Below are 27454 nucleotides of genomic sequence, written 5' to 3' on the forward strand. Positions count from 1 at the left end.
GAGAGGCAGTTGCGTGTTTTAGGAGATAGGTTACTGTATCTCTGAACTGGAAGCACAGCGATGGGTTTTAAAGTGTCTGGACAGGCATGAAATGACTTTGAAAGAGAGAAGCTTATTTAGTGGAAACAAAATAGGTGTTGCTTTCAAATCAGCTTCTTGGCATGCCCACCTCTGAAGGTTGCGGTAGGCTCCAAATGTATTTTTCATCAAAGCAGTTGTAGCGTAAGGAAATATTGCCATCGCCTAGATCACAATTTTGAGAAATGACAGGTTTCAGAGTAACAGCTGTGTTAGTCTGTATTCGCAAAAAGAAAAGGAGGACTTGTGGCACCTTAGAGACTAACCAATTTATTTGAGCATGAGCTTTCGTGAGCTACAGTTGCATCCGATGAAGTGAGCTGTAGCTCACGAAAGCTCATGCTCAAATAAATTGGTTAGTCTCTAAGGTGCCACAAGTCCTCCTTTTAATTTTCAGAAATGTAGTTCCCAACTAACGGAGGAGCCAACTGCGGTCAGTATCTGGTAAACTAATTCTGATGCTGCTTGATTATTCAACACTGAGGGCAAGGACCACAAAATATTTACCAGGTCACGCTTTAATCTGTTTAGTGCTCTGCGGTCTAATTTTCATGGGTTTAAGATGATTGCATGCCTTTGAAGTGCATTACGATATTAGTAGGGTCTGCACCATAAACATTGTTGCAGAGCGTGAAAAACATGGGCACATTTCAAAAGGAGAGTTAATTAGAAGGGTAAGTAAATGAGTAGTTATCAAGTGCACCACGAGTTCCACTGTTAAACTCTGATAATAATTTTCATGCTGGGCATTATACAAATGAAGCTCCTTAACACTGATTAATCAGTTATGGGCTGCGAGTCTGCCAGGATACTCAGCTGAAGCCTAAGAGTTAGCAAGATACCTTCACTACAAGTACCACTAAGGATGAAGAGTGAGTTGTAGACTGTATTTCCTTTTTTCTGTACTTGTCTTGGACTGATTTTCTTTTTTCTACTTTTTTTTCCCTTTAGGACCCAAGATTATCAGCTTTAATTTTTGACAAGCTTCAAGTGCCTGACTATTTACAGAAAAACAGGAATGAAGGAGAGAGCAGATGTGAAATTTGCGCCACCCACCTGAATCAGCTGAAGCAGGAAGCCATTCAAATGATCCACACCCTTAATCAAGCCAGCTATCAAGAAGTACCTGGCCTCCCTCAAAGTTCTGGAGCATTGACAGGTGTTTTACCAAGGATGGTGACTGTGTCATCCCAAAGGGATTTGCCGCTTGTTTCTGGGCAGGTGGGTAGACAGTCCGGAAAATCAACAAATCTTTTCTCTGGGACAGAGAGAAAGAAGGGACTTGGATGGCCTCAAGGCACAAGCAGTTTTCCAAACTCCAGTGTTCAAGTAACTGTGGCTCCCAGCGGCCTCAGTGGTGCTTTGAGCTCCGTGACTATCCAGGCTCAGCAATACCTTGAGGGGATGTGGAGTATCTCCAGGGTGAACAGCTTTCTTCCGCAAGCTTGTCTAGTAAGTACTGGCAACTCTGATAAAAAGATTATTAGTTTTTTGGGGAATCAGCTCAAATTGCTTTGAACCATGTCTTGAGAAATTAAGAGTTGAAAGGAGCTTTAAAATGATGATTTTTTCCAGCATATAACACTGTTAATTTGCTTCTGATCTCAGGTGATAGAACAACCTTTTTACAAATCTCTTTGCACACTTTTCAGCTTTGCCTATAACAGATGGTGATCTTAACTTTCACACACGAGGTGTCTGGGTTTAAAATCACCAGTGGCTAAATTCATCCATGGCGTAACTCCATAAACATCAGGGGAGTTATACCAAGGATGAATTTGACTCATGATTCTGAGTATGATGCTGAACTTCTGGAGCCCTGTTGACTGCAGTGGAAGTTATTCATATACGGTAGGGGAGAAATAGGAACTCTGAAGTTTAATTTAATGTAGGACAGTTACTACTACAGAAGAAGGCTGTTCAGAATGTTCATATATTGCTCTGTGCCCATTAAGGTCGTATTTTTGACTCTGAATTCCAGTGATGTCTGTTTTTAAACAACTCCTGTATTATATGCATCTCTCTATAACATGGAAAATCTGTCTTTGGAAAAAAGCCATATAGAGAAGTTTGTTACCTTGAAAAGCGTGTCCATTACTGTCAAGGTTCCTTCCCCACTCTGAACTCTAGGGTACAGATGTGGGGACCTGCATGAAAACCTCCTAAGCTTACTTTTACCAGCTTAGGTTAAAACTTCCCCAAGGTACAAACTATTTTACCCTTTGCCCTTGGACTTCCACTGCCACCACCAAACGTTTATATGGGTTTATTTTTATTAGGAAAGCATTGTTTGGAAACGTCTTTCCCCCCAAAATCCTCCCAACCCTTGCACCCCATTTCCTGGGGAAGTTTTGATTAAAAATCCTCACCAATTTGCATAGGTGACCACAGACCCAAACCCTTGGATCTTAAGAACAATGAAAAAACATTGTTTCTTAAAAGAAGAATTTTAATAGAAGTAAAAAGAATCACCTCTGTAAAATCAGGATGGTAAATACCTTACAGGGTAATTAGATTCAAAACCTAGAGACAGGTTTCAGAGTAGCAGCCGTGTTAGTCTGTATTTGCAAAAAGAAAAGGAGTACTAGTGGCACCTTAGAGACTAACCAATTTATTTGAGCATAAGCTTTCGTGAGCTATAGCTCACTTCATTGGATGCATAGAGAATCTCTCTAGGCAAAACCGTAAGTTACAAAAAGATACAAAGACAAGAATATCCATTCTATTCAGCACAGCTTATTTTCTCAGCCATTTAAACAAACAGAATCTAATGCATATCTAGCTAGATTACTTACTAAGTTCTAAGACTCCATTCCTGTTCTGTCCCCAGCAAAAGCATCACACAGACAGACCCTTTGCTTTTCCCTCCCCCCAGCTTTTGAAATTATCTTGTCTCCTCATTGGTCATTTTGGTCAGGTGCCAGCGAGGTTATCCTAGCTTCTTAACCCTTTACAGATGAGAGGATTTTTCCTCTGGCCAGGAGGGATTTTAAAGGGGTTTACCCTTCCCCTTATATTTATGACAGTTACTAATTTTGTATGATCTGTATTGGTCATTAAAAGACCTTCAAGAGAACAGACCAAAAGTTGTTTGCTATGTAGGAGACACGCTTCTTTAAAAAAAAAAAAAAAAAAAAAAAAAAAAAGTAAAATTTCATACTGACCGAATACCCCATCATTGTGCTGCTGGAGGTGCCCCCATTCAGATGAGATCTAGACAAATTGAAGTCTACTGGTGGCCATTTTAATATCCTGAAGCAGATTTTGCAAGACTGGAGCTGTTGGCTCTGGACAGATTTCAGATTGGCATACTACTGTATATCAGTCTACATCCTTGTACATAATCACTGCCTAAGGTTGTTTGGTAGTTTCAGCTGATTGAGCTCCAAGTTCAGCAGAACACTGCCTTCTAAAAACACTGCTGTGTAATATTGCAGTTACAGAAAGAGTACTGTGTTTGCATCCTAGAGGGGGTGACTTTCAGTGGTGGGTGAAACAATCGAACACACACCTGTTACCCTGATGTAAATCTGCAGTATCGCCATGGAAGTCAGATGGATTTACCCACTGATGAGCTGCCAAAATCTTAACAAGCAGTTCCCTCCTCACCCCATGAGGGGGTTGTGGCCTGCCCCGCCCCCCTGGACCCCTGCCCCGTCCACCCCCCTCTCCTGTCCCCTGACTGCCCCCGGAACCAGGCAGGAGGGTCTCGTGGGCCACCGTAGTGGGTACCCACCCTACCCCGCCCTGTCCCTAAGAGCCACAGGGACCTGCCGGGGGGCAAGGTGGGGAGTCCCAGCGGTGTTTACCTGGGGCGGCTCCCGGGAAGCATCCGGTAGGTCCCTCTGGCTCCTAGGGGCGGGGTAGCAAAGCTAGGGGGCAGCAGGGGGAATGGTCGCTCCCCCACTGATCACATCAAAAGTGGCGCCTTAGGCGCCGATTCCGTGGGTACTCTGGGGCTGGAGCACCCACGGGGAAAATTTGGTGGGTGCAGAGCACCCACCGGCAGCTCCCTGCCCCGTGCCTGGCCCCAGCCCCAGCTCACCTCCCCGCCGCCTCCTCCCCTGAACGCGCTGCCCCGCTCTGCTTCTCTGCCCTCCCCCCCGGCTTCCCGCGAATCAGGTGTTCGCGCGGGAAGCCTGGGAGGGTTGAGAAGCAGGCGCGGCTTCGCGCTCAGTCCCAGGGAGGCAGAGGTGAGCTGGGGCGGGCAGCGGTTCCCCTGAGTGCTCCCCCCCCACCCGGGTTACCTGCTGCAGCGCGGGTGGCCCTCCTTGCGCCCCCCGCCCCAGCTCACCTCCACTTCCCTGGGCCTGAGCGCGAAGCCGCCGCTTGCTTCTCAGCCCCCCAGCTTCCCGCGCAAACAGCTGATTCGTGGGAAGGCGGGGATGTGGAGAAGCAGAGCAGGGTGGAGCGTAACTTGGGGGCGGAGCCGGAGCGGAGGCGAGCTGGGGCCAGGGGCGGAATTTTCCCCGTGGGTGCTCCAGCTCCGGAGCACCCACGGGGTCGGAGCCTAAGGCGCTGCTTTTGGCCAGTTGATAATTTAGAAACCCTTTTAGAACCTGTTGTCCTGTGGGACAACCGGTTGGCCTACCCATGTGCAAAGTACAGAGCTGCGTAGGGCACCAGGAAATTGGGGCACCAAATTTCCTGGTGCCCAACGCAGCTGCGTGCTGCTCCAGCCCCCGCTCCGCCTCTTCTCCATGGCCTCCGCCCCATCCCCTGCCCCCACTCTACCGCTTCCACAGAGCCCCCTCCCCTGCTCTGCCCCAGCCCTGCCCCCACTCTCCTGAGGACTGCAGCAGGGGTCGGGCCTCCTGCACTCACCGGCAGCGGTAAGTGGAGCGACCTGGCCCCAGCCTGCTCCGCGTTGCTGGTGAGTGTTGGGGGGTGGTTCCCCCCTGCCCCCCAAGGCTGGGAGCCAGGGAAGCGGAGCGGAGCAGGCTGGGCCTGGATAGGGCACCAAAATGGGTAGGGACGGCCCTGCACACTTTGTTTGAAAGCACCATGTATTGGTGTTTTGGAAATGAAACTTCTGCAAGATTTACGGTTTGTGAGAAGTTTTGAAAAATGTGGATTCATAGAGTTTAAGACCAGAAAGGACCATTAGATGTTTTGGAGTGAAACCAAATTTTGAAACGCTAAAATTCTGGAAATTCTGACTTTTGGCCAGCTCTAGTTCATATACAGGATGTGTAAGAGAGGATCCTTCTTGAAATAATGTGTTTACTACACTAAGTGGTAGCTTTCTATCCAAGGAGCTCAATGTGCTTTACATGTATTAATGAATTAACACTCACTACAGCATGTGAATTAGGTATTATCCCCATTTTAAAGACTGGGCAATGGAAAGACTAAGTGACTAGCTCAGCAAGTCTGTGGCAGAGGTGTAACCCTTCAAGGTTACAGATAAAAGAGCCTCAGAGTGTATGTTCATAGAGTTCCATTATGTTCATGAGTTCATGAGATCCATTATGTACGAACATATTTTCTGTATGTTAATAATTTTCACGCATGACCAATTTCAAGGACAATATAGTAAAAATATTATCTGGGAGACAGAACAACTATGAATATTTTACAATAATCTTCAAATCAAAGTGTTCCCTCCTAAATACCCCTCTCAAACAATAATGCCCACCTGTGAGCTGCAGTGTTTAGTGAATTGCTGCAGTTCTTATATGGGTTTGGAACTCAGATTGTAAACTTTTGGGACAGGGATGCATCTTTAAAGCATCTAGTAGACTTTGGGTGCTGTATAAATTATAGTGTTATGTGTTGCAGGATCAACTATTGGGGAAAAACGGTTTGGGAACCAGGACAGAATAAAATGTAGGGGGAAAAACATAGGGAATAAGGTTCAAAAGAGAGTCTTGTGATCAGTTGCTTCAATTGATTGCTCTCTGGTCAACAGTTTAAAAAAAACTACTGACCAGCTAGAGATGTTCCTTTTGGGGTGATATAACTCTGTCTAAGACAATTGATTTGTGTCTGGCTGTTGAAGAGTGTGAATATTATTTTTAATAGCCCTTTTTGTCTCAAAGCTAACAAATTGAATACAATTTCACCTCTGGGGTGAAACGTGACAAAGGTCCAACAATGCATAGCATCACTACACAAAAGTTTAGAATAGGAATGAAGAACTGCACGGGGAAGCTCAGGCATGCCAAATGTGATTTACCTATGCTGGAATTTGGTCAGGATGCTAATAAATCAATGTAAATATATATAAACCTTTTAGAAACGTGCAAATATATGGACTCAGGAAAAGTTATGTCTTTCTGTACATTTTCAGGTAAATATATTTATATACTACATTAACCAGTTTAATGTAGCTATCCCCAGTGCAGTAAAAACATTACAGCAAATTGTTTTCCCTTGCATTTTATGCCAAAACATAAACAATGTGACATGGGATTTGAATAGAAACAAATGGTACCGGTTATATTGCAAAAATATTGCAGCTTCTTAAATCTTCTAGTTCAGGGGTTCTCAACCTTTTTCTTTCTGAGGTCCCACTCGATATGCTATAAAACTCCAGGCCTAGTGGGGGTGGGGAGGCCTCGGGGCAGGGAGGGGGTAGCTGGGGCTGTGTGCAGATGGGGGTAGCTCAGGGCTCAGGGAGGAGGGGTAGCTGGGTGGTGTGCTGGCAGAGGATAGCTCAGGGTGCAGGGAGGGGGGTACTAGGGGCTGTGCGCTGGGAGGATTCCCCTGCGGTCCCTGTTCCCGAAGGGGTCTGCCAGCCACAGAGCTGGGCCTCCCCACTCGGGGGGGGCTCTTACAGGCTGCCGCTGCAGGAACAAAAGGGGCTGGGAGCTGAGGAGCAGCTTCAGCCTGGGGTATGAGCAGGCAACAAGGGAATGCTGCCGCTGCCTGCTCCATGGCACCAGCCAAAGCAGCAGCTGCCCTGCACTGCCCAGCTCTGGCTTCTTGCCTCCAACCTGGCCAGGGGGTGAGAAGGGGGGCGGGGAGGAGAGGTATGGAGCTGCCACCGGGACTGCCAAGCTCTTGTGCTGCAGTTTGGAAGGTGGGGGATTGCCCTCCATGTTGCCAACTCTACCCATCATGAGCTCAGGGTTTCTGCTCCACAGGGAGCACCAGGGCTCGGGGCTCTGGCTTCAACCCTGCTGGGGTGCGGTGCCAGGGATCGGGGCTTGAGTCACAGGGTCTTGCGGCCCCCTTGAAACGGCTTGCAGATCCCCCGGTTGAGAACTGCTGTTCTTGTTTGCTTTAAAAAATTCAGTGGGAGAACTGGAAAATTGGATTATTAGAAAAATAGAAGTAACATGCAGAATAAGATGACCAAATATATGCCCCTGTTCAGCAAGGTGCTTAAGCACACAACTGCCAGTAAACACATGATTAGTCCAGTTGAAGTCTGTGGAATTATTCATATGTCTTAAGTTATGCATGTGTTTAAGTACCTTGCTAGATCAGCCAGATACGGCCAGATCCTCAGCTCGTGTAAATCAGTATAGGTCTACTGAAGTCAAAGAAACTATGCTGATTTACCCCATCTGAGAATCTGGCCCGGTTATTTTAATCACAATTCAAAGTCTGTCCTTGAATTCTCAGGCAAGAGTCTCCTATTTACTTGAATGGGATTTAGGTGAATACATATGAAGGCAGAATTTCCCACTCAACAAGTGTATCCTAAAATGTACATCCCGATGGAGAATCTTCCTCTTCTCACCCAAGAGGTTTTAACCATGTACTTCCTTTGCTGAACTGATTTTGACAGGGACCTTCCCTGTTCCTATTCATCCAGCCAGTTTCCATTTCTTCTGCTTTGTCATAAGTCACTTGCACTATTTATGTGCTCCTTTATGATCCCCGGATCAACTAATCATTGCATTTGATCAGAACATCCCACTCCCTTTTTTACAATCTTCCCCATGAGAAAGAAATCCAGCTTCAGTCTGGACCTCAGAAAGGTCATCAAATATCACATTTTTTAGATCAGAATCTGTCTAAAACCCAAAACTTTTTTCATCCCATAAGGTGTGAAGGTCACTGTTTTACATGACTTAATTTGGATATGAAGGAGTTTTACATTGGCTCTAACAGAGTGACGCCTCAAAGCATTTAAGCCCATTCCACTAAGATCGTAGTGGTATTTCCAGTAGGACTATAGTAACAGTATTGTCAGAAATAGAATTTCTTATTGAAATTTGCAAAGCTGTTACTTTGTTCATATTTTGGTTATTCAGCAAGCATTACAACAACATTTCATTGTCTGAATATTCTACTTTTGGATACTGTGAACTGCAGGCTACCAGTGTTAGCTTTTTGTTCTCTTAATTTTGGTTTACTTACCTATTTTTGTTCCTACCACTCATGTCCCAGTGGTAGTAAGGCTTTTGATAGGTGGATATGTGGACCTTACAAATAGGACAGTTTTATCTTGGCTGTTTATTGGTCTTATGTCTAGGTCATCCACCAGTTAGAGGCCCCTTCACCTCTCTTCTCCTTTGTCCTCTCCCTCTAATTGGTGCACTTGTAACTATTTATATACTTACTATTTATATGCTTTGTGGATATTTGGAAGTTGTCTCCTAGGGTCAGTCTCCAATAGGCACCCTTCTTCAGAGGTGGGTGCAGTATAATAAGCTACCTGGCTTGACAGGGTCATCTGGAACTCATCGGCTTCTACCTGAGCGCTTGGTGCAAATATAACTCACACACCTGAGTCTGGTGTTCTGTCCCATTTAGTGGCACTGAGACCACTTAGAGAGAGAGATTAATGAGTTTGCTCTACAACCTTAGGTAAGAGCTGTATGGCTTTTAGCTCATGCAGTAGAGCAGAGGTGGGCAAACGTTTTGGCCTGAGGGCCACATGGAAGTTCCAAAACTGTATGGAGGGCTGGGTAGGGAAGGCTGTGCCTCTCCAAACAGCCTGGCCTCTGCCCCCATCCGCCCCCTCCCACTTCCCGCCCCCATCCTGGGACCCGACCCCTATCCAACCCCCCTTGCTCCCTTTCCCTTGACTGCCCCCCGCATCCACATCCCGGCCCCCTGACAGGCCCCCCAGGACTCCCACGCTTATCTAACCGCTCCCTGTCCCGTGACTGTCCCCTTGCCCCTTATCCAACCCCCCCTGCTCCCTTCCCATGCCACTCAGAGCACCAGGACTGGCATGTGCTGCCTGGCTGGAGCCAGCCATGCCTCCACACAGTCTAGAGCACCGGGGCAGGCCGGCGGCTCTCGCAGCTGCGCTGCTCAGTAGGAGCTCACAGCCCCACTGCCCAGAGTGCTGGCGGCATGGCGAGCGAAGGCTGCGGGGGATGGGAGACAGCAGGCGAGGGGCCGGGGGGCTAGCCTCCCCGGCCGGGAGCTCAAGGGCCGGGCAGGACAGTCCTGTAGGCTATAGCGGGGAGGGATAGCTCAGTGGTTTGAGCATTGGCCTGCTAAACCCAGGGTTGTGAGTTCAGTCCTTGAGGGGACCACTTAGAGATCTAGGGCAACAATAAGGGATGGTACTTGGTCCTGCTGTGAAGGCAGGGGACTGGACTCAATGACCTTTCAAGGTCCCTTCCAGTTCTGTGAGATAGGTATATCTCCATATTAAAAGTTTGCCCACCTCTGCAGTAGATGCTCATGCACCAAGTTCCAAAGGTCCCAGTTCAGTATCCCCCTCTGACAACTGGGGTCTGTCGGTGTTACACAAGAGAGAATCTTTCAGACCTGTGAGGACTTGACACAAGTAGTCTTGGGCCTGGACTGGTGGATGCACTTGATGGGAGAAAAATAATTTTATAGATGGGACAAAATTTTCTCATTTGTCTAATCATAGAACTGGAAGAGACCTCGAGAGGTCATCTAGTTCAGTCCCCTGCACTCAAGGCAGGACTAAGTATTATCTAGACTATCCCTGACAGGCGTTTGTCCAACCTGCTCTTAAAAATCCCCAATGATGGAGATTCCACAACCTCCCTAGGCAATTTATTCCAGTGCTCAACCACCCTGACAGTTAGGAAATTTTTCCTAATGTCCAACCTAAACCACTGTTGTTGCAATTTAAGCCCGTTGCTTCTTCTCCTATCTTCAGAGATTAAGAAGAACAATTTTTCTCCCTCCTCCTTGTAACAACCTTTTATGTACTTGAAAACTGTTATCATGTCTCCTCTCTCTTCTCTTCTCCAGACTAAACAAATCCAGTTTTTTCAGTCTTTCCTCATAGGTCGTGTTTTCTAGACCTTAAATCATTTTTGTTGCTCTTCTTTGGACTTTCTCCGATTTGTCCACATCTTTCCTGAAATGTGGCGTCCAGAACTGGACACACTACTCCAGTTGAGGGGCTTGAATCCTCGACATACTCTTTAAAAGGCCGGTGAAATACACCATTGCCCCAGCACCTAAGCACCAGAATCATGACATTCCTGAGTGGTGGAATGCTATGATACATATGAGGGTCATGTAACATGGACAAAAACACCGTGGTAGTAGATGCTTTTCCCTTTTTTTGGTTTAGTTATTGAAACTCAGACATAAAAAGCCATTACAAAACAACTGTTCCATTAAATTAAAAAAAATAGAGAGAGAATTTATAGTATGTAGCTAGAATGCCTAGACTTCTCATGCATTTCATATATGTATATTTAATGGAATTTATTGCCGGTCTACAGAACATGGTGTCAAACCAACTATGTTAATTGAAAAAGATTTATTGTATTGTTAATGTTGTAGCATGGTTCTAGATGGTGTATAAAATAATGCTCGTTGAAATGGCATTAATGTATGCATTTAAGTTCCTTTTTCATTTATGTGCATTATTGATCTTACTTCATTGTTGGGGAGGTAATGGATATATAATTAGAATACACTCACAGTAATCAATGATGAGATTATTAGGCTTATAAATAGAATTTTAAGACTAAGATGAGGTAATTTCCCAGTGTAACTAAGAATCAATAATTAGAGGCTTGCCTTGAATCTTAAAGTAGTACTTGTAAGATTAAAAATATAACACTTTTAGAGAAGTAAATCTATGTATATTTCTTAACTGTGTTACACAAAGATATGGTTTATACAGAGTTTATATTTAGTTCTTCTGCAAAGTTAGCCCTTCTTTTAAGTTTGACTCTCTAACGCTCTCCCCAGCTGTGCAGTCATGAAGGTTGGCTGCCCAAATTTGACCTTGTTCTAGGGGCTGGAGTCATCCTGCCTTGCCCAGTTGCCATATGTTTGCAATCAGGCTTGAGGGAGTGACATCAGAAGATTCACTGAGCAAATCCCTTGTCCTAACACAGGGTAGTAGGTTCTTTCCTGTCTGACTTCATGCTCTTATTTCAGGGCAGAATTTGAAAGAGGCCACATGATGACTGGGAAGGCTACTGACTGACAGCTCAGTGCTGTTGGACAAAGAGAGAGGCTCAGCACCCATTCTGTCACGTCTCTCAAACTAAAAGTGATGTATCAGGGTAGGAACTCAGATGGGATGGTGGTGAGGGCCATGTAAATAGCTGGATGGATAGATAGGGGAAGGGACTCTTCCTCTGATGACTGGGTGGGGAAGGGGCAGTTTGTCCATCCATGCATTGGCGATGATCCCTTGCATCACTTTTGATACCCTCCCCTTCTGATCCTCTCCAGTGATCGGAGGTGGCATGTGTGAGTTCCCGCACCTCCTGCTAACATACCAAGGTTAGAAAGACTCTGGTCTGGTTTCAAAAAGAACCAACACAACCCCGATCAAGAACTGTTAAGTCGCTGTGCATCTGTGTTAATCGAGCTCTCGGGCTGTAATAAATTCCACAAGCTGCTTGACTCTAGAGGAGTAAATAAAGAGGGCACTGACGATAAAGGAGTTGCACTGCACGCATATGAACTGTCCATCCCCTGCCTTGGAACTCCAGTGTTCTTTCTCTTTGATGGCTTTGCCTACTGACCAAACTCTCTTGGGGTGGGCTGACTTAGTGAGGAGTCAGCATGCATGTAGCCCAGAGGGCAGCATAAATTTTAGGCCTGTCACAGAGCCTTGTTTAGTAGCTTTGTGTGTGCTAAGGGCCCAATTCTCCCCTCAGATGGCCAGAGCTTGTACATTTTTAAGCAAGATACTAGCTGCACAGTGACATGTACTCTGGTACCTGACAGGAAGGTTGGTCCCTAAAATTGTTTTCTTTAAAGTAGTTTAAATTTAACACACAGGCCCAAGCATGATCAAAATAGAAATTAGGAATGAGTGTCTCCCATTTTTGCCTTTTATTTTCTTTATTGGGATTTCTCTGCTGCTCATGATCAGAATATCTGAGCACCTCACAATATTAATGAGGATGTTCTCGGGTAGGAAAGTATTGTAGTCTCCATTTTACAGATGGAGTGAGGCACTATGAGATTAAGTGACTTGCCTAGAATCCCATGGGAAGTCTGTGGCAGAGCCAGGGGCAGGCCACCCCAGGTCTCGTGATTCAAAGTCCTGTGCCTTGCATACATGACCATCTTTCTTCTCTTCCCTTAAAGAAATATCGGGCTATTGGAAGTTTGCACTAATGGAAAGGCCTTTGCTCTGATTTGTCTTATGTGAGGAAAACAAATCCTAAGCTGATGTAAATGTATATTATTTCAAGCTTGGAAGTGCCTCCCTTTGCTTTCAACTACCGACTTCTGTCAGTGTAGTCAGGGGAGTCAACCAAGAAACCATGGGCTGCAGATTTGGGCAAACAGTCCATTTTTAATTGTGACCAAAGTGGTAGTTTAAAACATTTTGGCTTTGGGAAGCTGCATTCATTTCTAATGTGTGTTGATAAAACATGTCAGGTGAGGTTTTCTTGTGGCAGACAGATCCCAGTTATTCAAGCATAGGCTTTGTTTACTCCACTGAGACTGTTTGGAATCCATCCCCCACAAAGTAGTGATTTGAAAATGAGGAATATCCAGCAGGAGACTCCTTTCATTTGGGGCTGCCTTTTCCTCTGTGATCCTAAATCTGAGGGTGCCAGGTTTATACAGGGCATCTAGGAGGGCACACAGGTTTCTCAGAGTTTATTTGACAATGTGTTAATCAGCTGGTAGAGGTAAGAAAGAGATTCCGCTGGATACTGAGTGGCACAGAGCTGATTTTGCACTGCCTGGGACTGGGTGTGGCCATTTACCCCGGTGTGAAGTGGCTGTAGAATGCTGCTAAATGAGAATGGTCGCATTTTACACCCACTTTGTATGAGTGCAAATGACCACACAAATGGCTAGATTTCTCAATGCCTGACGGTCTGTTTGCACTAGCTTCAGTGCTGTAGAACAGGCATAGCCATTCCTCCCCAAGGAATGCCCTGGAGGGGAGCCTCTGCAGCAGCTCTGGCCTCAGCGGCATTCCAAAGCAGGGACCTGGGCAGCCTAGAGGAGAAGCTGGCATTTCAGGGGGTGGACGAGAAGTAGTGACTGTGGTGGCCCCACACTCCTGCCATAGGCATAGTTTGACCTCTATATTGGTGGGGATGGGGGGAAGTGGGCATACACATACGGACACACCCATGTGCATGCTGATACTCCTGGGGGAATTCTGCACTATCGCTCCATGCAGAATTTTGCAGAAATTAATGGTTTTTGCATATAATTTCCTTTCCCGCACAGAAACGAGCTGCAGTGCTGCTGGCTGCCACTACAGGCTGCTGAACCTGGCAGAGACTAGCTTGCAGATAGAATACACTGCAGGGGGTTGGGGCGGGGGGGGGGGGAGTAGAGAGTTCCTAGCAGCTGCAGCTTCCAGCATGCCCTGAGGGAAGGAGACGATGGTGCGAAGGAAACTCCACACAAGCCTGGGGCCCCGTAACAGGCTGTTTCTCCCTTTGGATCCCTGGGTGGCAGGGAGAGGGTGTCTGGGCTGGGGGCGGGGGGGGGCACGGTTGGGCTCTGGGCAATAGGGGGAGGGTGTCTGGGCTGGAGAGGGGGGCACAGCTGGGCTCTGGGCAATAGGGGGAGGGGCATGGCTGGACTCTGGGCAGTAGCGGGAGGGTGACTGAGCTGGGGGGCATGGCTGGGCTCTGGGAGGGAGGGGGTGCAGGTAGGTGGGCTGGGCATCCCCCATGGCTGGGCTCAGGAGGGAGGGAGTTCAGGCGTATTGAGTGGGGGTGTGGCGCCATGGCTGCTCTCTGGGGGAGGGGTTGTGCATGTCTGGCCCCCTGGCTGGGCTCTGGGGGGAGGGAGGGGGGCAGAGAAACAGGAACTGGGTTGTCATAGGGCTTTCTTTAACGCTCTATTCCTGGGGGAATTTTTGTGTTTGTTTGTATTGTTACAGACATACTTGCTGACAGGTATTTTGAAAGAAGGCATGATTATATAGTATTATTTTGACAAATAAAATTTGCAGAACTTAAAAATATTGTGTGCAGAATTTTTAATTTTTTGGCACAGAATTCCTCCAGGAGTAATACTGAAGCCAGTTTCCTTGGCTCACGGGCTCTTTCCCCTGCCTAGAGTGGTATCTGGGCTGCTAGTGCTCGGAGGGGGAGGGAATTTTCCGACTTAACAGGGGAGCCCCAGCTGCTGCTGGCGGCCACCCCAGCACCGGCTGCTGCAGCCATGTCACTGCTGTGGTACAGCTGTGACCACTTCCCTGCTGGGGTGGCTGCTGCTGCTAAGGGGACTTCACATGCCTGCTCCTGCTCCCCCCCACATTCCTGTATCCCCTTCTCTTCCCCATCCTCTCCCCACGTTCCCCTGCCCCATACCATCTCCTATCCCACCTGCTTCCCCACTCTCGCTTCTCCCTGTCCCCCTGTAGGCATTCACCTTTGTACAGTAGAGCGGCGGGCACTAGGACCCAGGAGGTGGCATCCAGCTGCCAAGACAGGGACCCAGAGCACAGGAGAACAGATGCTCTGCCCCGCCCCCTCTGCTCCCTGCCAGCCGAAACATGCTGGGGCAGGAGGAGGGGGCAGTATGGGAAGCACAGAGCCCCTCTCCCTCACCTATCTCACTCAGGTAGAGCAGAGCAGGCCCTCCAGGGCAGGTCGGCTAGGGTTGCCAGGCACTGGTTTTCGACCGGAATGCCCAGTTGGAAAGGGACCCTGCTGGCTGTGGTCAGCAATGCTGGCCAGGCTGCTAAAAGTCTGGTTAGTGGCGCAGGGCTGCCAGAAGTGGCTGTCATGTCCAGCTCCTAGGGATAGAGGTGGCCACAGGGGCTCTATACAGTGCCGCCACCCTGAGCACTGACTCTGCATCACTCATTGGCTGGGAACTGCGGCTGATGGGAGCTGCGGGGGCGGCACCTGCGAGCGCAGGCAGCGTGCAGAGCCCCCCGGCCCCTCTGCCTAGGAGCTGGACATGCTGGCCGCTTCTGGGAGCTGCGCTTCTGGGAGCTGCAGGGTAGGCAGGGAGCCTGCCTTAGCCCCACTGCGCTGCTGACTGGGAGCTGCCCGAAGTAAGCGCCACCTGGCTGGAGCCTGTGCCACGACCCCCCTCCCATAGCCCAACTCCCTCCCACATGTCTGAACCCCCTCCCAGACCCTAACTCCCTCCTGGAGCCTGCAGCCTTCACCCCTGCCCCAGCCCTGAGCTTGTTCCTGCACTCTGAACCTCTCATTTCTGGCCCCACCCCAGAGCCTGCAGCTCCAGCCGGAGCTCTCACCCCAACCTCCTGCCCCAGCCCAATGAAAGTGAGTGAGGATGGGGGAGAGTGAGCGATGGTGGGAGTGGGGATGGAGTGCGTGGGAGGTGGGGCAGGGATGGGGCTTTGGGGAAGGGGCAGGGCAAGGGTGTTCAATTTTGTGCAATTAGAAAGTTGGCAACCCTAAGCTCTGCACTCACAGAAATGGGGGGGAGGGAATGGCACATGACCCCCCCCCCCCACACCTTTCCTCTCTTTGGGGGAGCAATGTCTCCCTGCACCCCCCAAAAACTACACCTATGACCTCATTGGGATCTCTGAAGCAGAGGCACAAGCCCTAATAGCTGCCCTTAGCCTGTGCCAGGGGCAGGAATAGCCCCCATAGACCCTAAGCAAAGGCAGACACAAGCTGTGTCCTCTCCATCCTTGCACCGGCACAGGCATGAATCTGGCCCAAAGTGCATGACCGTGAAGAATCAGGCCCCACTTCTGTGCTCTCAGCATCTGATTCTGGACATATGGAATTCAGTTACAACATTCCCAGTGACTTCAGTGGGTGCAAGGACTGAGCCCTCAATCTCAAACATTAATCCAAATTCTGAGGGCCCTGAGTTTGCTCATTATTTTGAATCTCCTATGAGGTAGCTTGCTGCACTGCTGTGTGAGATGGTGGACAGACCCTCCTATTTCTACTAAATTCTACCTCTGCTTTTTTTTTCTGATGTAATTTTCAGGATGAAACAATAGTGAGGTGTTATAAACTCCCATTTGTAGCTGGCAGTGGTGCCTTTTTTGGGATAACTCTGTATTTGATTCACAGAGAGAGTGTGATGCACATAAAAGGCCGACACTGCAGGTTTAGGTACAAATTACGGGAGACGGTATTCTTGTTAGCACAGCACAGCTGCAGGTTGTAAAACAGCTACAGTAGTGTATTTTAGTTATAAACTGCCCTACTAGTTTATAACAAGTCCCAGTGGAAACACACTCGTAAAAAGTTTATCCCAAACATGTTTCAGTTCAAATGGGCATTTACTTCATGATACCTTTACATGAGTCTGAAAGGGAGAAATTTCACTTCCAAGATATGTGCACCCTGTCATCCATGCTTGGGGGAAAGGAGGGTTTACAGTCTGAGAATTACCCAGATAGTGATTTACATCAGATTTGTTCCAGTTAATGGTAGTAGGTCATAGAGTTTTAGCATGAATTGCTTTTGGGTAAAATTATTTATCATTATTTCATGTACAAACAGTAGCTTATATAAGATGCAAACTTGTTAGGCCAAGCAATTTCGACAATTTAATTAGCTGTTACCACTGTAGTTTTAAAGTGGAACTTATTGGATTAAAGGGAACCCCCCTGAACCTCCCCCCCGCAAACTCCAGTGCAAAACCACAGGCCCAATCCTGCAAGAGCACCACATACAAAATCCGCATTGTCTTCTGTTGGAATTCTGCATGCAGAATTCTTGCAAGATTGGCCCAGTGTTTGGAAAGGAAACTGTGTCCAATTCTGATCTCACTTATGCTGGTGTAAATCAGGAATAACTCCATTAATATGAGTAGAGTTACATATATGTAAAACTGCATTAAGTGAGAGGACAATTGGACCCGTCCACTTTAATTTGTGTCCTTTTTATACTTCTCTCCTAAATGAAGCTACCTTTGGTTTTTATGTTTAGAAATCCTATCTGTTTCCTTTCTCTTACACCTCCACCCATTTTTCTTGGGATTTTCCTTTCTGGTTTTCTTCTACCTTCATTTTATTGTCCACAAATTTATTTGTCCTTCTCTCTGCATCTGTGTAAGCTTTTATATCTCAACGTTTGTTTCTTCTCTGTCCCCAGTGCCAGTTTATGCACATGATTTTACAGTTACTATTCCACTGGAGCACAGCAACAGCGGGCTGGCTTTTTGGGTATTTCTGGGAAATTCTGTGGCCTGTGTTATCCTGGAGGTCAGACTGAATGATCTCAATGGTCCCTTCTGGCCTTGGCATCTGTGAAACAATGGACAAAGGCCAGTGTCCAGAGACTGGAAACATTCTGGATGAATTTTTGGCTTTGGACCTCAAACTTTTATTAATAAGTTAAGAGCTTGTTAGTTACTTTGTTACTTACTTTGGTTATAGGTAGACAAAATCTTATGAACCTGGATATCTGATATATTGTATTGTGAAATTATCTACAATATAATTTTGGAAAAGTCTGATGTATTTGAAACTAGGCAGATGTTTCCTGAGCTCCTGCCATACGGTCGCAATAGAGAGCACTGATCCATGTATGAGTATACAGAGAAAGGCCTCCGTTCCCTGGTGCTCCTGAACCCTAGTGAATGTACCTGCAGAGTGAGGGAACATGTGACACCATCTTTGGCTTGTTCTGCCCCTTGAAGCAAATTGGATCAGCCGCTCCCTCCCTACCCCCTCACTTGCTAATCCCTCCCCACTTGATTCTGGTTGACTCCCTGCCTGCCCATTTAGACATCTCCTTGCTAGTTCTTTCCCCATCTATGTTGGATGGACTCATGCTCCTGCCTGCCCCATCTTCCATCTGCTTCAACAGACCTGCTGCAATACCTTTACCTCTGCCTCAGTGGAACTGCCTGTTATGCCCTTAAACCAGCCTGCTCCCTGGTGTCGTGTAAAGAATTACAAGGACTTTTTTCAAACATATTAAAGAAGACAAGTAGCTGGAGTTTGAGCCACCAATTCTGAATTCGTCTTTTTAAACCTCCTTATGGTAGTGATTGATATCTGGCTATTACTATGATTGGCACCCTATGAATACCTAAGATATAAACCCGCACAGCAGCTCCATCCCAACTCTCCTCTGCTGCTAACTGGGGTGAGAGATGGGGTGGGATGTGTAGGATTGTACCAGCCCAACACTGAGAGGCTATGCAAGAATTGCTAGGGTGCTCAGTTTCTTCACCTTTCCAGGCCCCCAGGTTCCTGGTGCTCACCCTATGCTCTCTTTAAGACTCCCATCCCTGTCGTATTTCAATCTTCTAATTTAAAAAACAAAATGTATGGCCACTATTCGCAGCTCAGATAATTTGACTTCCAACAGGAGCACCATGGCCAAAGAGCAGTGCTTGTGACTCTGGTGTGTGCATGTCCTCATGACTGGCCCTGGGACCTAGCAGGTCTTGCACAGGCCAAGAGAGGTTCCCCACAGTGAGAGGGCAGATTAGGTCAGGAGTCCCGACCTGGTTGCTCCAGCCACTGGCCAGCTTTCTCCCCTGCCACAGCACCTTCTAGAGACGCCTACAAAATCCCAGGCAGCCAGTCCTGAAATGTAAAACACATGGGGTAAGATTTTCAGAAGTGTCGGCCTACTTCTGCTTTCATTGAAGTCAATGGGTGTGTGACTTATAGAGGGAGTGGAGTTAAATCCAATGCTGAGCAGTTGTGGAAATCTCTCCCTTGAGGATTATTCAGTTTCCAAAGGGTTAAGGTTTTTATTTTATTTTTATAAGGAACCATTAATCTTGTGGAGCAGAAGCCTATGGCAGTTAAAATATTCAGTGCAGTCAGTAACACATTATAATGACAAGGTTGTGATTTCTGCACTTGATCATGAATGATTTATGAAAATTTAGTAAACAGCGAAGGCACAGTTCCCTTTCAGCAGCCTATTGAAGTCATCTCCTTGTGCAGACTTGTGTAGTTTAAAAAAATGCCCCAACAATCAACAAACCTGCTCCCATTCCCCTGGAAAATGATTTTTTCAAAATACATCCTTCAGAAGAGCACTATGGATGAGGTAATTCTCACGATTTAAAAGCAACACCTCCTTTCATTATCTTGCTTTAATCCTTCAGGGCCCATAGTTGAAATTATCCTGAAATGGTTATTTGTGACAAATTGCAGTGAATGGGAGGTTCTCCAAGTTTTTTGTTTTTAGTTTTCATACCTCACGGCAAGTGACTCGGACCTGCTCGATTTTCTAATGCCTGAACTGGCATTTCTTGAATCAGCAACACTTCTTTTCTCTGATGGCTGGCACTGGCAGAACTTACTTGTGCATTAGTCCACCTTCCCTCGTACTTTGTTTCTTTTCTGCTTTTCTCTCCTTCCTCTTTCATCTCTGGCTTCTCTCTCCTCCCACGCTCCATTTTTGCCTCTCTACTTGCTTATCAGAGAATGCTCTAGAGAATTTCTTTGCTAACAGGACCGGTAGACACCATACACACTCTTGTTCTCTGCCTTCCCTAACCCCTCCTCCCCCTTACCTCTCTCTCCATCTTTCTCCCAATCATATCCCCACCATCCCTTTCTGTATCTTCCCTCCCCTCCCTCTTTGCTTCACACTTAGTTAGAAAACATTCTCTCTAAAAAAAAAAAAAAAGGAGGACTTGTGGCACCTTAGAGACTAACCAATTTATTAGAGCATAAGCTTTCGTGAGCTACAGCTCACTTCCTCAGATGCATATCGTGGCAGTTTCCACGATATGCATCTGAGGAAGTGAGCTGTAGCTCACGAAAGCTTATGCTCTAATAAATTGGTTAGTCTCTAAGGTGCCACAAGTCCTCCTTTTCTTTTTGCGAATACAGACTAACACGGCTGCTACTCTGAATTCTCTCTAAAAGGCTCCCTGGGCTGGTTGTGAGTGTCCATCTTTGGGAGCATTCCCTGCTGTGTGGATGCTGAGCCTGCCCCTGTGTGAAGCACTTATTACAATCAGTTCTGGTCTCCTGTGACCCATCAGCAGAGCCAAGGAATGGGAAGTCAGTCCCTGATTAGAATCAACACTTCAGGAGCAGACCACTTCTCGTGCCAAACACTAGTAGTGCTTACTGTTCTCTAACACTAATGCACTTTTAGGGCCTGATCCAATGCCTGTTAATTTAGGTGGGAGTCTTTTCACAGATATCAATGAACAGTGAATCTGGCTCTTAAGGCAACATTTTGAAAGAGCCTAAGGCCCAAATTTCTAAAGGTATTTAGGCATTGTTGTGCTCAGCGTCACAGTGTCTATCATTTTTCAAAAGGGGTTTAGGCACTTAGGCTGGGATTTAGTCTCAAACTGACTTAGGGACTTAGGCTCCTAAGTCTAACTGAAAGTCAATGGCATTTAGGCTCCTAAGCCACTTGGGTATGTCTATACTGCAGTTAAACATCTGTAGCTGGTCTGTCTCAGCTGGCTTGGGCTTGGGCTACAGGGCTGTAAAACTGCAGTATAGACATTCTGACTTGGGCTGGAGCCCGAGTTCTGGGACCCCACAAGGGGGCATGCTGGCTCAGGATGGTGCAAACACTATTTGAAATGAATCCTAAGCTTTGAAGAACCTTTTTGTTTTTCTCTGTCAATATATGGCAAAACTGATGTTACCTCTGAGTTTAAGAATACTAATTGAGTAATTAAAGACTTAATGGAAAGGTATGGATTCTCTTTAAATACATTATTTCACTGATTAATTTATCGTGCATGCCTCGTTCTCATTTTTTTTTCCTTTCCAAGAATCATTGCACTCTCCTTTGGGTCCCACCTGTCGTTCGTTGATATAAATCTCTCTCTAAGAGGCAAAGAGTAAAATCATTTCACTTACTAGGCAACTGCAGGCTAAATTTTCAAAGCGACCTTTTGGGCACTGCAACTTTTGTGTGCTGAACTGGAGACCCCTTGCAGGGGACTGATGTTCAGCAAGTATAGAGCATTTGCCTTCTGAAAATCAGGCCCCATTAAGGCCTCTCAAGTTAAGGACTCAAAAAATTGAAGTGTCCAGAATCACTAGGCAGTTTTGGAAGTTTAGGCCTGTGGATTTTGAAAGGGGTAAGAGCTGGTGGGTATATATCTACATTGTTATCCATTATCTGTATAGGGCCACATGCTATAATAGCTTCAAAAAAGGTGTGATAAATCCACTTTCATTATATGCATACTAGACATAAAAATATCTCATTCAGCAATAGAGCTGTATTAAATGAATAGCTGTTAAGAGATGTAACCTACTGTAAGACTAGAAGTGTGGTGCAAAAAACGGTTATCCACTCAACAGGTTCTACTGAGTCATCATAAATCTCTGATATCTGTCGCCTTGAAATTCCATGAAGTATCATGTTAGCTGTGCACATTTTACTTTTAGCTTTAGATTAAGAAGCGTCTGCCCAGAAAAACCAGTAGTTCATAAATCTTTGCTTCTTCTGTAATACTTTGTAACTTAAATGTATGATTCTCCTGCTAGCCACAAAACACTGTTGCGTAAATTCCAGTGCTATAGAACTCCATGAAGAAATTTTTGTGAAATTCAATGGGGACCAGACTTTGGCCCTATAGTTTTAATTTGTAGTAACAAAAGGTGTACATGGAATTTATGGATTGCCTTCTGGAAGATTCTTTCTTGGAGTCAAGTTTCCTAAATCAGTCTGTAAAAATGTTTTTAGTGAATTGCTATGGGGAAAAGCACCAACCACTTAACAAACCCCACCACCCAAACTCTGTAAGCATCCGATCCTTAGACTTCAATGGGAATAGCGGGTGCCCAGAACCTGTCAAGATGCACTTAGCACTTTTTGAAAATTGGGCCCGCAATGAAACTCCATGCAGCACTTCAGGTGTGAAGTGACTGACTAGAAAGGAGTTGCTTGACATCTGAAGAATTTTGCCACTCCCACTCTGATGAGAGAAGCTCAGTTTGGATTTTTCAGAGTGTGACAAAGCTGAGGTATTGACTGTAAGTGTGGATGCACTATGATGTCTGTGTAGCAGATAGTTCTTTAAAACTTGATCTGTGGTGGCCTAGAATTTAACATTTGGTGGCATCCCAGGGAGTATTTAACTGCATTTGTGCTGCATTACAAGGCTGTCTCCTTTTCCTGAATTTGTTTTAGTTAATTAGTTGTAAATGTCAGAGGAGTATTTCAAATGACAGAAAGATCCTATATTATCATACATGAAGCAATTAACTCTTCTGACAAATATTTATTGTGGTGTCGTCTTTAATTAAGCTTTTTGTACTCTTGGAAATACAGCGTGTTCTCCCCAAAAGGACACTTTTCCAGCTCTGTGGTTGTGTATTTTTGCAGACTGCCATGGACATCACAACTAGCTTAATGAAACTTGGCAATGGAAGAGTTAATAGGCCTACACCTCAGATACTTACATGACACTGTCTGTTTCAGAATACTGATTTCCGTGCTATTTTGGCCAAAAACCAACCAAACAAAACCCCAAACAAACCAAAACCTCCCCCAAACACCACTGATTTGGGTCTTTACACTGAAAATGATTAATCCCCAGGCACTCTTGTTCTTTGCACAGATACCATTTGCAGGAGAAATGTAACATACTTGTGCCGTTGAGACCGATGATGTTGGAAAAACAGCAGAGCAGAGGCTTATAGGTTTTTTGTTTAAAAAATTGATGTTTTTACTTGTTTCTCGTTGCTGCTCATATGAATACAAGTTACAAATATGACTGTTTGTTTGTTTAGCTCCTTTTAAACAGATAGGTCTCGTAGTTGATGTGCCACTGAGAAATAATTCCTGACAGTTATAACTGAACCAGATAAACAGTTCTGCCATCCGCAAAATAACACGGTAAAACAAAAGGGTTCTGCTTATCGTTTTCCATTTCTTCATGCTTGTCAAACTGTTTAACTGTGCATTACCCAGAACAAAGGGTCTCCGTATTACTCTGCTTGTCTGCTGTGGTCATGGTTTTAACCTTCTCCACTGCAGGGTCCTTTATGGCATGCTTGTCCACATTCATTACTTTTTCCTTGCTGTGGCTATGTTTTAAGCACAGGCTGTCATACATTTAATCTATGTTCATATGTATACATCCGCATATGTATCTTTAAAATTTTTCTTCAGGCAGAAACGGCAACAGAGGGTGGACGGGAAGGTCCTAACGTTCACGTCGCCTCAGGGCTGAACAACTGTGACCAAACTGGAACAGGCGGCTCACTGACCTCGCAGAGTTTGGTTGCTCCTGCTGGGGCCTCTGCTGGTACTTCAGCTGCGGCTTCATTCTTCATAAGGTAGTGTTCATCTTTACAATTTACATAATTGCTAATGGATATTACGTGGTTATATATTGAAGGTTCCACTGTGAATAACAGTTCATGTTAGTGTATGGTGGCAATTGCTGAGAAGGGAGGTAACCATCCTCTCCGGACACTGGCCTTGCACTATTGCTGAGGTCATGTTTTTATTTCTGGAGACCTAATGGGTATAGTTACATATAACAAATCCACCACATGATAGGCTTCCTCTGAGCAGGGGTTTTGCTGCTTTGTACTGGCAGAACTGAGAAGAGATGCTTGAACATCATCTACATCTATTATAATTTGTACAGTCATCAATGTTATGCACACAATTGACATACATTTTCAGAAACTCCTCAAAAGAAGTACTAAAACTTTGTGGATTATTAATGAGACTGAAGCCAAGGCTGTCCCTCTTTATGCCAATCCAGCTTTTGTACGAGTGCATGAAGAACTCAGTTGTGTTATCCGAAATGCTGACATGTACCATAGTATAACTTGTAAAATCAGATGTTGTTCTTGTTCATGCACGTCCAGCTGCTGATCTAAGAATTATTTTGGGGTAGTTCTCTGGCCTGTGCCATACAGGGAGTCAAACTAAATGATCATATTGGTCCCTTATGGCCTTATAAGCTACATATCTACAAGATGGTATGTGTGTGTATAACCAAAGGAGCAAACCCTTCATTCCACATGCTAATATTGCTTATCAAAAATTTGCTCATAGTGGTACCATATTGACATGCATCCATGTTTGAGCTATTTTTTCTTCCCATCTACCCCAAAGGGTAAGTCTATATTTTGACATTTGAGATTATTTGAGAAAAATGAAAAACACTTTTTATTTAGGTTGTTGTACAGTAACACAGGGTTTCTCAAACTTCATTGCACCACGACCCCCTTCTGACAACGAAAATTACCACACGACCCCGGAAAGGGGGATTGAAGCATGGCAGCGGGGCCGAAGCCCGAGCCCTGACTCCCAGAACAGAGGCCAAACCTGAAGCTTGAGGGCTTCAGCCCTGGGATTGGGGGGCTTTAACCTGAGCCTTGCTGCCCATGGCTGAAGCCAAAGTCTGAGCCCTGCCACCTAGGGTTGAAGCCCTCGGGCTTCAGCTTCATCCCTGGAGGGCAGGGCTTGGACTTTGGCTTCAGCCCCGGGCCCCAGCATGTCTAATGCCAGTCCTGGCGACCCCATTAAAACAGGGTCGTGACCCACTTTAGGGTCCCGACCCACAGTTTGAGAACTGCTGCAGTAACATAACATACGCCTGTAAATAGCATTTCCCCCCCTGTAAATGGTAACAAAAAATAGGCTCTCTGGCTAAAAGCTTGAATTTCAAGGTATAGCCTGTAATAAATTGTTAGGACCAACTGGCAGAGTTTTCACAGTAGGGGTTCATTGTGAAAATGGTTACTGAACTATATTGGTGAAAATGCTGGTGCTCTAATTGCTAATGTTGCTTAAATGGAAAACTGTTGAGCAGATAGTAAGTAAGTTCTAAAAAAAACCCCAGAACAAACTTTCAGGGTCTCCTTCGTGCTTTTCAGTTTCTTTTCTATACAAAACTCAATTTGTAACATTCTGTTGGGAAAGTTCAGTGTGTTCAAATGTTCAAGTTTTCAAATAGTATTAAGAAATTTTCATGCTGGGAAAACTCGCTAATATAATGCACACAGAACATCCTTTCTTTTCTCCTTTCAATATCTTTTTGCCAGATTTTCTGATGTATTTGAGTTTAAATTAAGCCTTTGCTTCTTCCCAGGCCAACTTCTCGTGACATTATGCCTCATATTCTTCATAGAAATATCGCTATGATAGGAAAAAGGTATAACTAAGATATGTTTTATGGAAGATGGGTCATGTGAGATATCATTGGAAAGGTTATGATTTTCTGAATGTGATGATCCTATTTGTATGCATGTACCATTTCTGTATCTGAAGTTAGGAATATTGACTATGTAACAATTACAACTGTGTTTTCATCTGGGGAATGCCCACCCGACAGTATGCAGTCAGCCTGGAATGGGCCATTAGGGAGATTAGTATCTTCAAAGTCCTATTGATGTCCCTCCTTCCTGGGATGCTGCTTTGACACTGCAGGGTCATGTGATCATGTCACCTGGTACTGGACACCATCTTGGACTTCTAATGTTTTCCCTTAAGAGGGGGCGGTGGTCAAACTGAGTAACAAAGGATTCCCGCTATATGCAAATCTTATTTAAGGCTGGGGAGTGAGTTAATCTAGGTTCTTCTCCGCTGCCTCCCCGCCCAAGCAGGAAGACTGCTGAAAACACCTAAAGAAACAAAGGAGCTAAACTGGGGGAGGCCAGGGGTTGAGCCCTGGTGATCAAGGTCTAGCCTGTGAAAGGAATACCTGGAGATTTAAGCTGCAAGCAGTGCAGTTTACCTTCAAGAAACTCTGCAACCTGCATAAAACAAAATTTAGGTGAGAATTTGCTACTATTAATCAGTTAATTTAATGTATTAAGTTTAGGTTTCATGTTTTGTTTTATTTGCTCAGTAATCTGCTTTGTTCTGCTTGCTGTCCCTTATAATCACTTAAAATCGACCTTTTGTAGTTAATAAACTTGTTTTTTGTTTATTCCAAAACCAGTTTGTGCAATTCATAACTGGAGGGGCCGGGACGACAGGAAAAGCTGTGCATATCTTCCTCCACATTGAGAAAGGGAGTGGATTTCATGAGCCTACGCTGTATAGATCTGTATCCAGTGCAAGACAATATATTTTTGGGTTTGCACCCCGAAGGAGGTGTGCACTTCAGTGCTAGGCAATCCCTTATTTGAGTCTTCCCACACAGAGCTGATCTCAGTGTCTGTATGCCTTTGCAGCTGGGTGTGTCCCTACCTGTGTGTGTGCTAGAGGAGGCTTGAGGGCCTGGCACAACAGGACAGGGTGAGAGAGCCCAGGGTGGTGGAATGGGCGGGCTCAGTGGGACTCCAGTACATCAGGTATGGGCGAGCAACTCCTCACACTTCTCTTCTTCCATGATCCTATTTAAAGACAAATACTAGTCTGAATTTGTGTCCTGCTATGACTGCTGCTCTACACACAAAATAACTATATTAGAGGGTAATTCACACCCTTCGTTGTGCAAATTCTGTGTGTGGGCACTCTTACTTTGATTTAGTTCAAGTTGTTTTGGATTTATTTCAGTGCAAGTTTGTATGTACACAATCTTATGCAAGTACAATGTGATAACTTCACTGCAAACTCCAGAAGACAGAGAAGTAGGACTTAAGGGAGGAAAAAATTCTTACTCAATCTCAGATATCTGAAATCATGGGGCGCAACTGTCCAGATAAATTGCCTTCTCTTTAAGAGTGTAGTTTTGGGTTTTTTTTAACCCTGGTTTCTTCTTTAATGATTTTTATTGGCATGATGCAAAATAAATTGAAGTCAATGGAAAAACTCCCATTGACCTCACTGGGTTTTGGATCAAGCTCTAAATGCTTTCTATAAATCCATCTTTGTTTCCACTGAATCAAAATTTTACCGATTTAGCGCTTAAATTCTGGCTAAAACATTTAAAATCCATTAGTTATGCTGCTTGTTACCTATCATTATTCCTTAGGAGAATGTCTTTTGTTCAACTGTTAACTAAATAACAGAGTGAGTTGAAATTTTTTTGCAGAATTTTCTTTTTTAATGACTTTTATCAAAAATGAAACTTCTTGAAAAATGATCAGTTATCAAAATTTGCTATGATGTTTTATTGAAATTATTTTAGGATTTTTTCATATACAAAAACTTTCATTCTCTTACTGAAAACCAGGTTTTCAGCAAACAAAAATGTTTAAAAACAACTTGAAATATGATTT

General features: G+C 45.3%; 1 protein-coding gene across 3 annotated transcripts in view; it reads left to right on the forward strand.

Annotated features, from left to right (window-relative positions):
* KIF26A (kinesin family member 26A) overlaps positions 1–27454 on the forward strand; it is a 133060-nt gene that overhangs the window by 45242 nt on the left and 60364 nt on the right. For all 3 annotated transcript variants that reach the window (XM_084630184.1, XM_084630183.1, XM_084630185.1), the window contains exons 3-4: positions 1030–1530; positions 23439–23605. In XM_084630184.1, coding sequence (XP_084486310.1) covers positions 1030–1530; positions 23439–23605 — 668 coding nt within the window. The remainder of the gene's footprint in view (positions 1–1029; positions 1531–23438; positions 23606–27454) is intronic.

Source organism: Lepidochelys olivacea (assembly GCF_965140295.1).
Source record: "Lepidochelys olivacea isolate rLepOli2 genome assembly, chromosome: 6".
Lineage (NCBI taxonomy): Eukaryota > Metazoa > Chordata > Testudines > Cheloniidae > Lepidochelys > Lepidochelys olivacea.